This window comes from Etheostoma spectabile, unplaced genomic scaffold, assembly GCF_008692095.1.
Source record: "Etheostoma spectabile isolate EspeVRDwgs_2016 unplaced genomic scaffold, UIUC_Espe_1.0 scaffold00006416, whole genome shotgun sequence".
In the NCBI taxonomy this organism is placed as follows: domain Eukaryota; kingdom Metazoa; phylum Chordata; class Actinopteri; order Perciformes; family Percidae; genus Etheostoma; species Etheostoma spectabile.
This window is the reverse complement of record NW_022603377.1, coordinates 38,343-51,717: the sequence shown is the minus strand read 5'-3', so window position 1 is coordinate 51,717 and position 13,375 is coordinate 38,343. Positions and strand designations below refer to the sequence as shown.

The window sequence follows — 13,375 nt, the reverse complement described above, 5'->3', positions numbered from 1 at the left end:
ATAATCTAATCTAATCTAATCTAATGATAAAAACCCTTTTTTCTCAAAATAACCCATGCTCTGTAGGAGTGCCTCTCGTGCCTCTCGTTTAGCCGTTTAAAACAAAAGTTTGACTCTGGTACATTCACAAAAAGACCGAGTTAAGCTTCAACAACACTGTCACAGTTAGACGAGGATAGGACCCAAAATGCAGAGACGAGGACGGCAGGCAGGCAGGCGGGCGAGGGTAAACAAGAATTATTTAAACAAAGTCCAAGGAAAAACACAGGGAGCAAAAAGGAACAGGCAAAACCCAAGAACAAGAAAAATCCCCCAAAGGGGAAGGCAATGCAATACAAGACAGGACAGGACCAGACCACTGACACGTCGACAAGACTAAAGACAAGGGAAGCACAGACATTAAATACACAAGGTAACGAGAGGCAGGTGACAGGAGCGCAGGGAAGCCAGTGGAAAACATCAGGGGCGTTTCTCAATCTGTGTTCTTCTATGGACTTGTGTTCTTGTGTTCTTGTGAAACGTCATGTTTGGGCCAAAGTACTGACCCAATACACAAGTTAGCATTTCGCCAAGAACAGTTAAAATCCCCGGATGTGATCTCGACACGCCCATTTTACCGAGGATGCATCGGATGGTAACTTGTGTGAACTTGGCCGGGCAGGTATCCCAGCATTCAATTCGGGTGTAAAGCGCTTATGGTTTCCGGTACACATATTTTCACAATTTACGTCTATTATTAAATCAATAATTCATTTTTAAGATGTTTTAAGGCGAGAAATCAGCTGTGTAGATTTTGAATATAGGCAGTTCAACGAAAATTGATGGTGAATTAAAAAAGCCTTCGGAGTTTGAAAGCTCCGCAAACCCCGGCGGGCGAGCTCGCTACGCCAGCCGGGAATGACTCTCGCGAGCCGGTCAGTCAGTCAGCTCACAGACCCCTCTGGCCCCACGTCTAGAGAGCCCCTTTGGCCCCATGTCTAGACAGACCACTCTGGCCCCACGTCTAGACAGACCACTCTGGCCCTACGTCTAGACAGACCACTGTAGCAAAGCCAGGTCCAAGATATTGTAAGATATTTTAAACAATTTTTTTCCGCTGTCATATATATATCTGTCCTCCTCATCCTGGCTCTCCTCCCTCTCGGGCTCCTCTTCTGCTTCTCTGTAACGTATACAGACGGCAGTGACTAACTTTACCCAGTCCATCTATAATTTTAATACCTAGTTTAACGTTTCTTTTCTGCTTTCAATTAAAATTGAATCCCGAACAATGTTACAAGGATTTTTTCCCCGCCGTTGTGTCGGTATTTATATAGTTATTGGCCCGTGATACTTGATAGCACTTTAATTGAAAACCTGGAAGACTGAACAACAGAACCACAAGGCGGTGTGAAGGGTGACCGTCCTCGCTTTATTATGAATACACACATCAAAGCTAACTATAAAGTGGCAAGCGCCCTCTTTGCTGGGGGTGTTGCGCAATAACAGGAAGAACGCTTCGTCTCAAAACCGTCAACAGCGTGTTGTGTGCTTCTGAACTTGCGAGTTCAGTCTTCCAGGTACAGCTAGCAAGTACGGTCTCCCCAAGAACACAAGTCCGTTCTTTGCGTACTTGGTATCGAGAAACGCCCCAGGTAATCACAAGAACGGGAAGATGCAGGAAGTAAAACTAAAGACAGGACGAGGCAAAAACCAGACTTCAAAATAAAACAGGAAACAGAACATACACACACTGAAGGGAACACAAGACTCGGCCCACTTCTGACTATCTGATTTCTTTATCTTGTTTAGATTTCTTAACTTCTGCTTTATTTTTATTTACATTCTGGTGTCAGATGATTTTCATTTTACTCTCTTTAAGTTCTTATATGGTTCCCTGTATGGTTTTGAACAGATGAACTGAAATTTGTATTTCCATCTTAATCAACTATTGTGCTAATGCTCTGATAGTTTGTCATTTCTAAGTATGAATGCAAACTGTTTGCTGGTTCCTCATCCTCTAATGGGAGGATTTTATGGTTGAGTTGGTCTTAACTGATTAAACTGAGTATTTGGACTCTGGTCAGACAAAACAAGACACCTGAGGGCATCACGTTGGGCTGTGGGAAAATGTAACTATTTTCTGACATTTCCTATACAAAACAATTTAGCAATTCATTAAGAAAACTCATTCTATATCAATAAAAAAAATCATTAAGTTGCAGCATTAAAAATTTAGTTCGTAACCTTTTGATATTAACATCTGCGCCGAAGACTTCTAAAGAGTCCATAATGTTTTTTCCCCATCCTCTGTGTCCTCCTTGGCTACTAGCCACTGTGTGGAGGAGGGGGAGTGTGTGATCATACAAGCCTTGTATCATGGATGCAGTGACAGTTTTGATGTCATTCCTTAAAGCTGTTTAATGCTTCTTGTGTTTAGCGAGGTCGGCGTGGAGCGAATGGCGAAACGAAGCAGACACGGCCTGGTGCAGAGGGTCCGATAGCCAACACACGCACCTCCAAGATTGTGTAACAATGCGGACGCGGTCGCATAGACAGCGTTGCAATGATTGGCTACAGGAGAGAAGAAGTCGTTCTTGGAGACGCTCTGAGCACAATCAGTGTGAAAGACAAGATGGTTCACCTAACCATGCACAACATCCACAGCGCAACGCAAGAAACATGAAACCGTTATGCGTGGAACTACATTGAACCCAAATGCAGACAAAAAGGAGACCCAAATTTTACTTCTCAGGTTTATTCCAATGTCCAAGTTAGGGGACACAACAGGGAAAAGCCAAGTCCAAAATCCAATGGGAATCCGGGGTACAGAGCGTGTGTGGTAGCGTGTTTCTGAGGGTCCGTTTCCAATAATCCAGAGATCCAGGGTGGAGAGCAGGAGTGGTGGAGAGCCGGAGTCAGGTTCACAGAACTGTGGAAGACAAAGAACAATCAGGTCCAGCAACTCCCACAAAGACTAGTGGCAACAGCAGCTGCAGCCCCAACGTAGTCGTCTTGACTGCGATCTGATGAAGAGTGGTAGGTTTACCGCGTGTTTGAAGCAGAGGGGATTAGTGTTGATGAGCTGCAGCTGGAACCCTGACTCCTGCACACCAGGCTCCACTCCTGCAATTAAGGACAGACAAGGGGGGGAGCAGAGACAGGCTGCAGCAGACCTAACAGAATCATCACCATGAATTTTAGAATTCCTCATGTGGGATAGAGAAGTTACGCATTTTAGCTTTTAATTAAACTTTTTCAACAAAATAAGTTGAAAAAGAACCAAACAAAGAGACCTAACACCAAAGAGATGCAGACTGATCTAACAGGATGTCATTGAGTGCTGATGTCTGTGAGGACCGCTGCATCACCACCTGGGGGAGCCATTGACCACAACCCCACAGGGGGCTGGACTAGAAGAAGAACAGCTCTCAACTCACACAGAGATGAGCACTCAATTACATCCTGAAACATTATTACCTCAAGTCAGACTGACATTGAAACAGGTATTTTGTTGGAGATCAGTACGCATGTCTTTGGTGTTTTAACATTTTAATTGGTCAAAAATGTTGATGTTTTATTCATTTCTGCAACCTAATGATACGTTTTCTCATTAGTTTGAATTTGATATTTATTTTCAAGATAATTATTTAAATGTTTTGTTTATAAATGTTAGAAAATGTGTTATAATTTCCTACAGCCCAAAGTGATGCCTTCAGGTGTCTTGTATTGTCTAACCAAGAGTCCAAACCCCCATATATTCAGTTTAATCAGTTATGACAAACACAACCATACAATCCTCCCATTAGAGGAAGAGGAACCAGCAAACGGTTTGCATTCATACTTAGTAATACAAATTTCAGTTCATCTAAAAAATGTCAAATGAAGTGCATTTAAAACCAAATAGGGAACAATATAAGAACATTAAGAGAGTTAAATGACAATAATCAGACACCAGGATGTAAACAAAAATACATAAAGCAGAAGTTAAGGAATCTACATCAGATAAAGAAATCACATCACCAAGAAGCGGGCCGATAAAGACTAAAGAGGAAGTAAGAGACAACAGGACAGACTATGTGTTGTTGTTAAGAAGACTTTATAAAACTATAGACTGAATACTAAATAGATTCCCAAAATCTACTGCTCTCATCTCACAACTTTAACTATTGTTATTATTGAGTTCTATTTTTAATGTTTTCACATGAAATGTGGGAAGAAACGACTGAACCATTTCTAGTAACTGGAAGAATTTTTAATAGTTCATCCCCTTGTTATGCTTTACAGTATGAATATGTTACATGAACTGTTTTTTTTGGAGTACAAAATAAAGAAAAGATGTAAAACATCAGCCTGTGCTGCATTAAAGAAGTGACAATTCCTTTTATTCTACTGCATCAGTCTAACCTTTTCTGTTGAGAAAATACAAAAGGTTATTTAAGATCAACTGTTATGCTTTTCCGTATTACCTGTCATATCTACATTGTCATAATGTTGGATTTTAACCCTTGTGTTGTCTTCCTGTGAAAAAAAACTTCACTTTTTTCATAATTATTATCGTTTTTTCTGAAATTTATTTGTCACTTTTTTGACGTTGTGGGTGCTTTTTTGATGTTTTTGCCAAAGCTTTTTGATATTTTTAATGTTGACATTTTCAGTTTTATGTCGACGCCCCATTTCTTGTGCAAAAAAAAACAAAAAAATTGAAAACGGGTCAAATTTGACCCAAGGACAACATGAGGTAAACATATTTCAGAGAAATCCCAGTGAGTTAAAACCTTCTGTTCTGAACGCTCTAATTAAAAAAGTTTTTTTTCTGCTCTCAGTTAAAGGGTAACTACCGTTTTTTCCAAAGTGGGAAAAAATCTTTGAATTTGGTCCAGTACTGAGTGAGATCGCAATAAACCAAGCTACAATGTAACTTAATGGGGCAAACGTGGAGCCTTGCTTTTGTCCAATAAAAGTGATTCATTTAGGTACTGACAGGCTCAGATTGTTAGGTTTTCAATGTTATGGCTCAATATTTAAATGATTTTGACAATGAGGTTAGCCTATACTCTGTCTCAAATGAATCCGGACCCCCATACAATTATAACGACCTATATTATTTAACTACTGAGCCGTTACATTTAAATTTTCAGATAACAGGAGCCTGTAATTTCTGTTGCCCACTCCAAAGGAACAGACTCCCAGAATGCCTTTTCTTGTCTCGCTTTTTGCTCTCCAAACCGCTGTCTTTGGACAAAAGTGCCGTCCTGAAAGTGATCAATAAATTTAGTGACAATCTGAGCCTGTCAGTACCAAATAAATTATATTTTTATTGGACATAAAGCAAGGCTCCACGCTTGCCCCCATTAGGGGGACATTGTAGTTTGTCATCATTGCGATCTCACTCAATACTGGACCACATTCAAAGATCTTTGGTCAAATCAGTCTATTAGACCCAAATGCATGAGGAAATGGAGCCCAGGTTGAAAAAAACAGTAGTTACCCTTTAAAGTGTTAGGCAACTCTAAGCCGGTTTGCGGAGCTTTCAAACTCCGAAGGCTTTTTTAATTCACCATCAATTTCGTTGAACTGCCTATATTCAAATCTACACAGCTGATTTATCGCCTAAAACATCTTAAAAATGAATTATTGATTTAATAATAGACGTAAATTGTGAAAATATGTGTACCGGAAACCATAAGCGCTTTACACCCGAATTGAATGCTGGGATACCTGCCCGGCCAAGTTCACACAAGTTACCATCCGATGCATCCTCGGTAAAATGGCGTGTCGAGATCACATCCGGGGATTTTAACTGTTCTTGGCGAAATGCTAACTTGTGTATTGGGTCAGTACTTTGGCCCAAACATGACGTTTCACAAGAACACAAGCACACAAGTCCATAGAAGAACACAGATTGAGAAACGCCCCTGATGTTTTCCACTGGCTTCCCTGCGCTCCTGTCACCTGCCTCTCGTTACCTTGTGTATTAATGTCTGTGCTTCCCTTGTCTTTAGTCTTGTCGACGTGTCAGTGGTCTGGTCCTGTCCTGTCTTGTATTGCATTGCCTTCCCCTTGGGGGATTTTTCTTGTTCTTGGGTTTGCCTGTTCCTTTTTGCTCCCTGTGTTTTTCCTTGGACTTTGTTTAAATAATTCTTGTTTACCCTCGCCCGCCTGCCTGCCTGCCGTCCTCGTCTCTGCATTTTGGGTCCTATCCTCGTCTAACTGTGACAGTGTTGTTGAAGCTTAACTCGGTCTTTTTGTGAATGTACCAGAGTCAAACTTTTGTTTTAAACGGCTAAACGAGAGGCACGAGAGGCACTCCTACAGAGCATGGGTTATTTTGAGAAAAAAGGGTTTTTATCATTAGATTAGATTAGATTAGATTATACTTTATTTATCCCACGACGGGGAAATTCTGTCGTTACAAGTAGCAGCATAGCAGCAACAGCAAAAAAACAAAAAACAAAACAATAACACACAAACAAGTAAGCACGAAAGAAATACAGGCAAGAAATAGACAATGAAAATATGGTAGACTGAGTAAGTAAAATGCCGTCAAACTAACTAAAGCATGCAAACATGTTATAGTAGAACCCCAAAATACAAGTAGGAACCTGAAAATACAACAGGTCCATATTAGAAACATCTTGAAATTAATTTAATTTTTGGGGGGAAACGGGTTAAACTTGGAGAAAAATGACATATTTACAAAGAGAGAGATTTCTTTTAGTGTACACATCAATATGACATTAATGGCTCAAAGTTCCAACCAAAAAGACTCAAAGAAGGGAGGAGAGGGGGGGGGGGCGTGAAGTGTTTGGGGGAGGGACTCCATCATTTAGAGAAGTGACCAGTTCCTGGTTTACCAGTGAAGAAGAAAGAGAGGCAGCGTTAAACCATCAGATCCTCCAACATGAACGTGGGTCAGTCTCTGATCTGCTTCTTCTTCCTCAGTGAGTAAACTCAGCTTTTTACTTCTTATTTCTTTCTCTTTGCAGCAGAAGGGAAACAGTTTCTTATTGATGGACTGGGTTTCATCACCTCTCGTCTCAGTCTTACAACATGTTGGTTTCTGGTCAAACAGGATGTTCAGTTGGGTTGAGTCTCATGTTGAGCAAAACCTCATTTCACAAGAGAAAATCACCAACGTCGTTCTCATAAGTGGTGAAGGAGAAGAAAAAACAAATGTATACTAACATATAAAATGAAATGTTTCATAGGTTTACATTTTAGATGCTTTTCATATCTTATAGGATAGTACGATATCTTACACGTTTGGTTCTGATCTTTTAGGGACTGATAACCTATTTTGGGGGGAGGGAGGCTGAATCTTCTATTCCTAAAATGCCCTTTGCAGTTTTTTCTTTGGTCCCTTCATCACCCTCTCAAAATTTTATGAAAACAATAGATTTAAGGCAAACATTAAAAAAGAGGGCTCTATTTTTGGATAAAGAGAGAACATGTTACCGTGGCGACAATTTCTGTTGGTGCTGATGGACTTGACCGCCTAAATATATTTTAGTCAGAATAAATGAGAAAAATATAATCATGGGATGAGTGAAAGATAAGACCCCCCCCCCCCTCTCCTTAATAATATAGACTACACTCAAACAGAACAGAACACACACACCCCTCCCCGTTTCCTCCCCCCTTCTCCCCCATGATTATGATGGGACAGTCTGGTTTTATGTATTGGTGTGTTGGACAACGTTCTCCACTCAAGTGTTGGAGACATATTTAAACTCCAGTTGGTTCAGTAATTCTAATATTTGTGGTGGTGATGTGAACATTGACGGTTTGAGAAACAACCAATCAGAGCTTTGGAAGTGGGACAACCAATTAAAACGTCCTCTTCCTTCAGGGGCCAAACTAAAGCTCTGTGGGAACCAGGGGCCTGTTGTACGAAACCAGGATAAGGGATTAAGCCGGGATATTCAAGTTATCCTGGATGAATTTAGCTTTGACTCTGTTGCACGAAACCAGATTGAATTAAGCCCAGCCAAGTTACCATGGAGATTTATTCTTTGCGGCTAGCCTGGTCCAGAGCAGGCTAACAGCCGGGCTAAGATTAATCCTGGAGTCTCATGTGTCAAATCAGCTGCCGTCTGATCCGAAATAAACGTGTTTAACAGTTATTGCGTTGTCTTCTGCATGTGTTCTGCTTTATTTTTATTAACATGCATTAGCCTACTTGTCACTATTGTTTTCGCGAGTTTGATTTAAACCCTACTACAGCTGTTTAGATGTTAGGAATGGTTGCACTGCTACCCCAATGCGGAGTGGGACTTTTCCCGGTGGGACGGTGGTGTGTCGAGGCTGCCTGGCGTGCGCCCGGTGCCCGGTGCCTGGTGCCTGGTGCCCGGTGGCCGGTGGCCGCCGGCAGACCTGCGAGTCGCGTCAGTGTCCACTCTCTCTGTAAAAGTAGAGATGAGCAGCGCAGCGTCCGTGGTCTCAGCTTCAGGTTTCTACAGGACGCTCCGGAGATTAAGTGTGACGATATTAATGTAGCGATATTCCAAGATGATATTAATGTAGCGATATTCCCAGATGATATTAATGGCAGACTGGTCAGAGACCAATACATTCATGATTCATTTTCTTGTTGCTTGTCCTTCTCTAATAAAGGGTAGTTTGTGTTACTTCCTAATAAGTGGGCCTAATGTTTTTTTTTTATTATAGCTTATTTTGGTTCCATAATCGTCTCAATAAGTCTCACATCACCGGACTAATAACATGGCCTTTGTACGTATAAAGTGTAGTTATCATTCATCACACTGGGAACACCACAATGCTTCTTAATCTTTTTATTTTGGTGCGGTCACTGTCAGAAGAATAAAAAACATGAATATTGTTTTACATATGCTCACAGCGTGTATTGAAGTCACTTACTTTTTTCTAGTTGTTGTCCCTTTCTGATTGTTCTGTATGAACATTAATTGTACAAAAAATTAGGACATCTTATAAAGATTTGTGCATGGTTGTAAAACATGTTCTCACGTTGTGAATAAGGTTTGAAATTAAGCCTAAGTCCTTGGTTCCTTTCCGAGGAACATTAGTTCCTCTGCTCACTTTTGAGGCAAAGGCTATATTTTTACATCCCCACACATTCAGTCAGGTTCGCTATGTTGGGCTTTTTCTCTCCGTTTGATAAGAGCCGTATTTCCCTTTTTGCATATTCTTCCCTCCTCGTTACTGTCCATTAGAAGCTGCTGCTCATTGGGTGAAACATATGGCGCATGCGTCTTCTCATCTCTGCATCAGTAAATCTGTGATCGATAACGTGGTCTATTTGAGAAAGCCGTGAACGTGCACTTATCCTGGCCATCTCCACCTGGCTTGACATAGCTCCACCTGTTCATCCTGGCTCGGTAACGTGTAACCGATTAAGCCAGGATGAGCAGGTCCCACTAAGTCAAGCTGCGCTTTTTCACTTATCCTGGATATCTTTATTCTACTTTCGTGCAACAGGCCCCAGGTCTGGAGGATCAGCTGAGTCTGGAATAACTGAGCAGTGGTGGGTCAGTGGGAGGAGAGAAGTTAAGTTTCAGTGTTTCACACAGGAAAATGTAAATATAAAAGATAAAACAAAAAGGGGCGTTTGTTTGAGCTCTGTAGCTCCACCCGCCCCGAGTGGAGCTGCTATCGGACTACATCTGCAGATAGTTGAGAAGAAAATCAATCTTTTGAAAAAAAATCAGACAAGTTATGATCAATCAAAATCAGTCTGACATAACTCTCACTCAATGATGTTTATGCTTATCATCATATGTATCATTCATACATTGCTCCAAACAAAGGTTCTGTCCTTCTGACTGTCTGGGTGTGTTTGAAGGCAGATTCGTAAAGCCCAGGATAAAGTCAAACTTTGACTTTGTATGTAGCCGTGCTGCCTCTAAAACTGACCATCCCCCCCCCCCCCCCCCCGTTCAGTCTGAACACAGTAATGTTCCCATGTGGTTCATTATTGTTGACTCAATCACTTCATCGCTTTTTGAGTTGATTTTATTCTCTGGGGAATATTAAATCTGAGTCAGACTGGGAGATTATTTAATGCTTGAAATCTGAAAGAATCCAGATCTCTGTTGTTTTAAAGTGTTACCCCTCAGTCCCAGACTGGTTGAACTGGGACGCTCCCAGTAGGACTGTGGGGATCTAGGTTTGATTTATGGAAATGTGAAACAAATCAGACTGCAACATCTTACAGGAAGTACACATAGTAACTATTGATTGGTCATCTTTTTAACAGCACTGCAGGATGGAAACATCGGTCTCATCAATGCAGAAATCATCAAGAGAACAGGAACTGAAGGAGGAGACATCACAGTTAGATGCTTCTTTACTTTCCCTGGACATAGGAAAATCTTCTGTAAGGGTGAATGTAAAGAAGGAGACATTCTCATTGAGACAGAAAAGGACACAGCTCAGAGAGGCAGATACAGCATCAGATATAAAGAAGGATTATTTCCATTACATAACACAGTTCTGTATGTGAGCATCAGAAACCTGACTCAGTCAGACTCAGGGCGGTACAGATGTGGTTTGGACCGATCTTCTTATTCCCACCATCATACCAGGAGATTGAGCTCCGAGTTCAGAGGGTGAGTTTCTACTGAGAGTCATGTTATTAACTGTTGACTGACAGCTGCTGATGTTTCCAATAACTCAACATGTTTAGTCTAACAGTTGTATTTAGAGCTGCATATTTCCATCATGGTGAACTCTGATGAATGCTCCTTTAACAGCTGATGTGTAAAATATGTGATGAAGTCAGACGGCCCCCCACTGCAGCTGATTGGAGTCTTGTAGCACCAAACCCATTGATGACCTTGTGCATTTAGCTGTGGGATTAAAACACATGGATGTTAGCACCGAGTTCTCTGCAGGGAGCATCTGGTCAGCACCACTTCTTTGGATCTCTACAATCACTCTCTGACTGGTTGATTGGGTTTTTAATGTTTCCCAGCTCCAACCTCTCCTCCCAGACCTCCTTCAACATCAGTCCCATCATCCTCCACACTGATGACATCACAGACCCCAGTGCCCATTTCAGGTACATTGCCAACAATGGTGGGACAGAGAGGCTGGGGAGTTAGGTGGTGTGTGCTAAGTGGTGTGTAAAACTCTGCAGCTCTCTTTTTGCTGTAATATATGTGTGGAGCAGTGTTCTCTGCCAGACCTTGCTCCACAGTGCAGCAAAGGAGGGTCTGGCTAGTCCACAGATTATTCCTGGATGGGAGAAAAACGAGCTCTGGTTTATCGGCCTTTCTTAAAACCAATCATAATAGTCTTGGCACTAAGCACACAGAGCCATGTTGCCTCTGACCCTAGTCTCAGTAAGGAACTTGTTTTGGTGGTGTACGTTCAAAAGTTGTTTGAGTCTCGCAACAGAAAACTCAGATTGGACAGATAGTCTAGCTAGCTGTCTGGATTTACCCTGCAGAGATCTGAGGACCAGTACACCAGAGTCTTCATGAATCCACCGGAGTTTAGAACGCCAACAGAGAGAAAAATAAGGTAACGGACATCCAGCGAGATTTCCGACGTTGCGGAGCAATCCCAGTAGTAGACAGTGTGGATCTAGACTTAGACCAACTAAACGGAGACCAAGTCAACACTGAGACCAGAGTGTATCCAGACCGAGTCAAGACCAGACCAGACCAGACTAGACCAGAACAGACACCAAGAGCTTCTCCTGTCTCCTGCTTTCTCTTTCTTATGGATGCGTGTTGGAGGGCGGGGGGGAAGGGGTTAACAGTAACAAGTCAAGTTAGTGGTTGCATCTGAAGGAAGTTTTACATCCAGTTACAGTAATGCACAGAGCATTTAGCTACATCTCCTGGGTCTTCAAATGAAGTCCTGAATCCTCTTTATCAGAGGCTTTCAGTACCTTCAGGTACAATTGTTTATGATTTATATTTCTGATTCAGCTCATCATAATAATAATAATAATAATAAATTTTGTGCAGCAGCACAAAATGCCCTATCTCCCATTGTCCTGAGTCTGCTTCTGGGAATGTGGAGGAGGTTTAAGTGAGCGGAGTAAAGGGAGAGGGTTGTGTTCTGTGGTTTGATAAGTTCTTTGAGGTAGGGGGGAGCATGTCCATGGATGCATTGATGTGTGAGAAGGGAAACCTTAAACTCAATCCTGGTGGAGATGGGGGGCCGGTGTAGTGAGTGGAGAATGGGGGTAATATGCTCATGTTTCCGCACTCTTATCAGGATCCTAGCTGCAGAGTTTTGAATGTACTGAAGCCTCTGCAGACTCTTTCTAGGGATCCCATTGAGAAGTGCGTTGCAATAGTCCAGTCTGGTGGAGACAAAGGAATGAACCAGCTTTTCGGCGTCTGGGAGGGAGAGAATGGGTCGGAGTTTGGAGATGTTACGGAGGTGGTAGAAAGAGGTCTTGCACAGGTGATTTATATGGGCTTCAAAAGTGAGTTGAGAGTCCATTTTTACACCAATATTGCTAACTGTTGATGAGAGCGGGATGTTAGTACTGGAAAAGGTGATGCTGGTTATGGATGATGATTTGGTCTGATGAGGAGTTCCAACCAGGATGGCTTCGTTTTTGGAGCTATTGAGTTGAAGAAAGTTTTGCTCCATCCGTACCTTTATCTCCTTCAGACAGGTGGTGAGTTTTGATGAGGATGATTGTGAGGTTGGGGTGTCAGTTGTGACATTTACATAGAGCTGTATGTCATCAGCATAGCAGTGAAAAGAAATATTGTGGCAGCTGACGATTTGGCCAAGGGGGATAAGGTAGAGGAAGAAGAGGATGGGGCAAAGGACTGACCCCTGGGGGACACCACAAGTAAGTGTGTGTGGATTTGATTTGGAGTTGCCTAGGGAGATGTATTCTGTCCGGTTTGTGAGATACGATCTGAACCAACTGAGGGCAGTGTCATTTAGTCCAGTGGTGAGGTGGAGCCGGTTAAAAAGAATGCCATGGTCGACATTATCAAATGCAGCAGAAAGGTCAAGGAGGATGAGGAGGGATGAGGAGCCAGCATCGGATGATATGAGGAGGTCATTTGTGACTCTGACTAGGGCTGTCTCTGTACTGTGGGCAGAGCGGAAACCTGACTGGAATTTTCAAAGAGTTATGATGTTTGTCACACAACGGCCAACAACGACAGAAAGTTTAACATTCAATTTTCATTTGAATTAATTCTGATTTAATTTAATTCTGATTAATTAAGTCAACATCATGACGAAAATTCACAAGGATTTTTAAAATTATTTCATCTTTACTTGATCAGATGAAATTCCTTAGATTTGTCATCCTGTCTCTGTTCTCTCTCTCTCTCTCTCTGTCTGTCTGTCTGTCTCCTCCAGTTCTCCCCCTGGTTTTGGGTGTGTGTGTCCCTGTAGCGGTGGTGGTGGTGGTGGTGGTGCTGTCTGCTGT

The 13,375-nt window shown here is 42.1% G+C and overlaps 1 protein-coding gene and 1 long non-coding RNA gene across 2 annotated transcripts; one reads left to right on the top strand and one right to left on the bottom strand.

The window, feature by feature from the left end:
* Positions 1-1,843: 1,843 nt before the first annotated feature.
* LOC116678078 (uncharacterized) lies at positions 1,844-10,284 on the bottom strand. The gene is made up of 4 exons (XR_004329157.1): positions 10,215-10,284; positions 10,085-10,092; positions 9,908-9,979; positions 1,844-1,854 (listed from the first exon to the last, which is right to left on the bottom strand). It is a non-coding gene; the product is annotated as an uncharacterized LOC116678078 (long non-coding RNA).
* Positions 6,775-10,597, top strand: LOC116678073 (CMRF35-like molecule 9). Its single transcript, XM_032508160.1, has 2 exons — positions 6,775-6,923; positions 10,217-10,597. Exons 1-2 carry the CDS (start codon positions 6,884-6,886, stop codon positions 10,570-10,572), a joined length of 396 nt encoding a protein of 131 aa, XP_032364051.1. The 5' UTR covers positions 6,775-6,883; the 3' UTR covers positions 10,573-10,597.
* Positions 10,598-13,375: the final 2,778 nt, after the last annotated feature.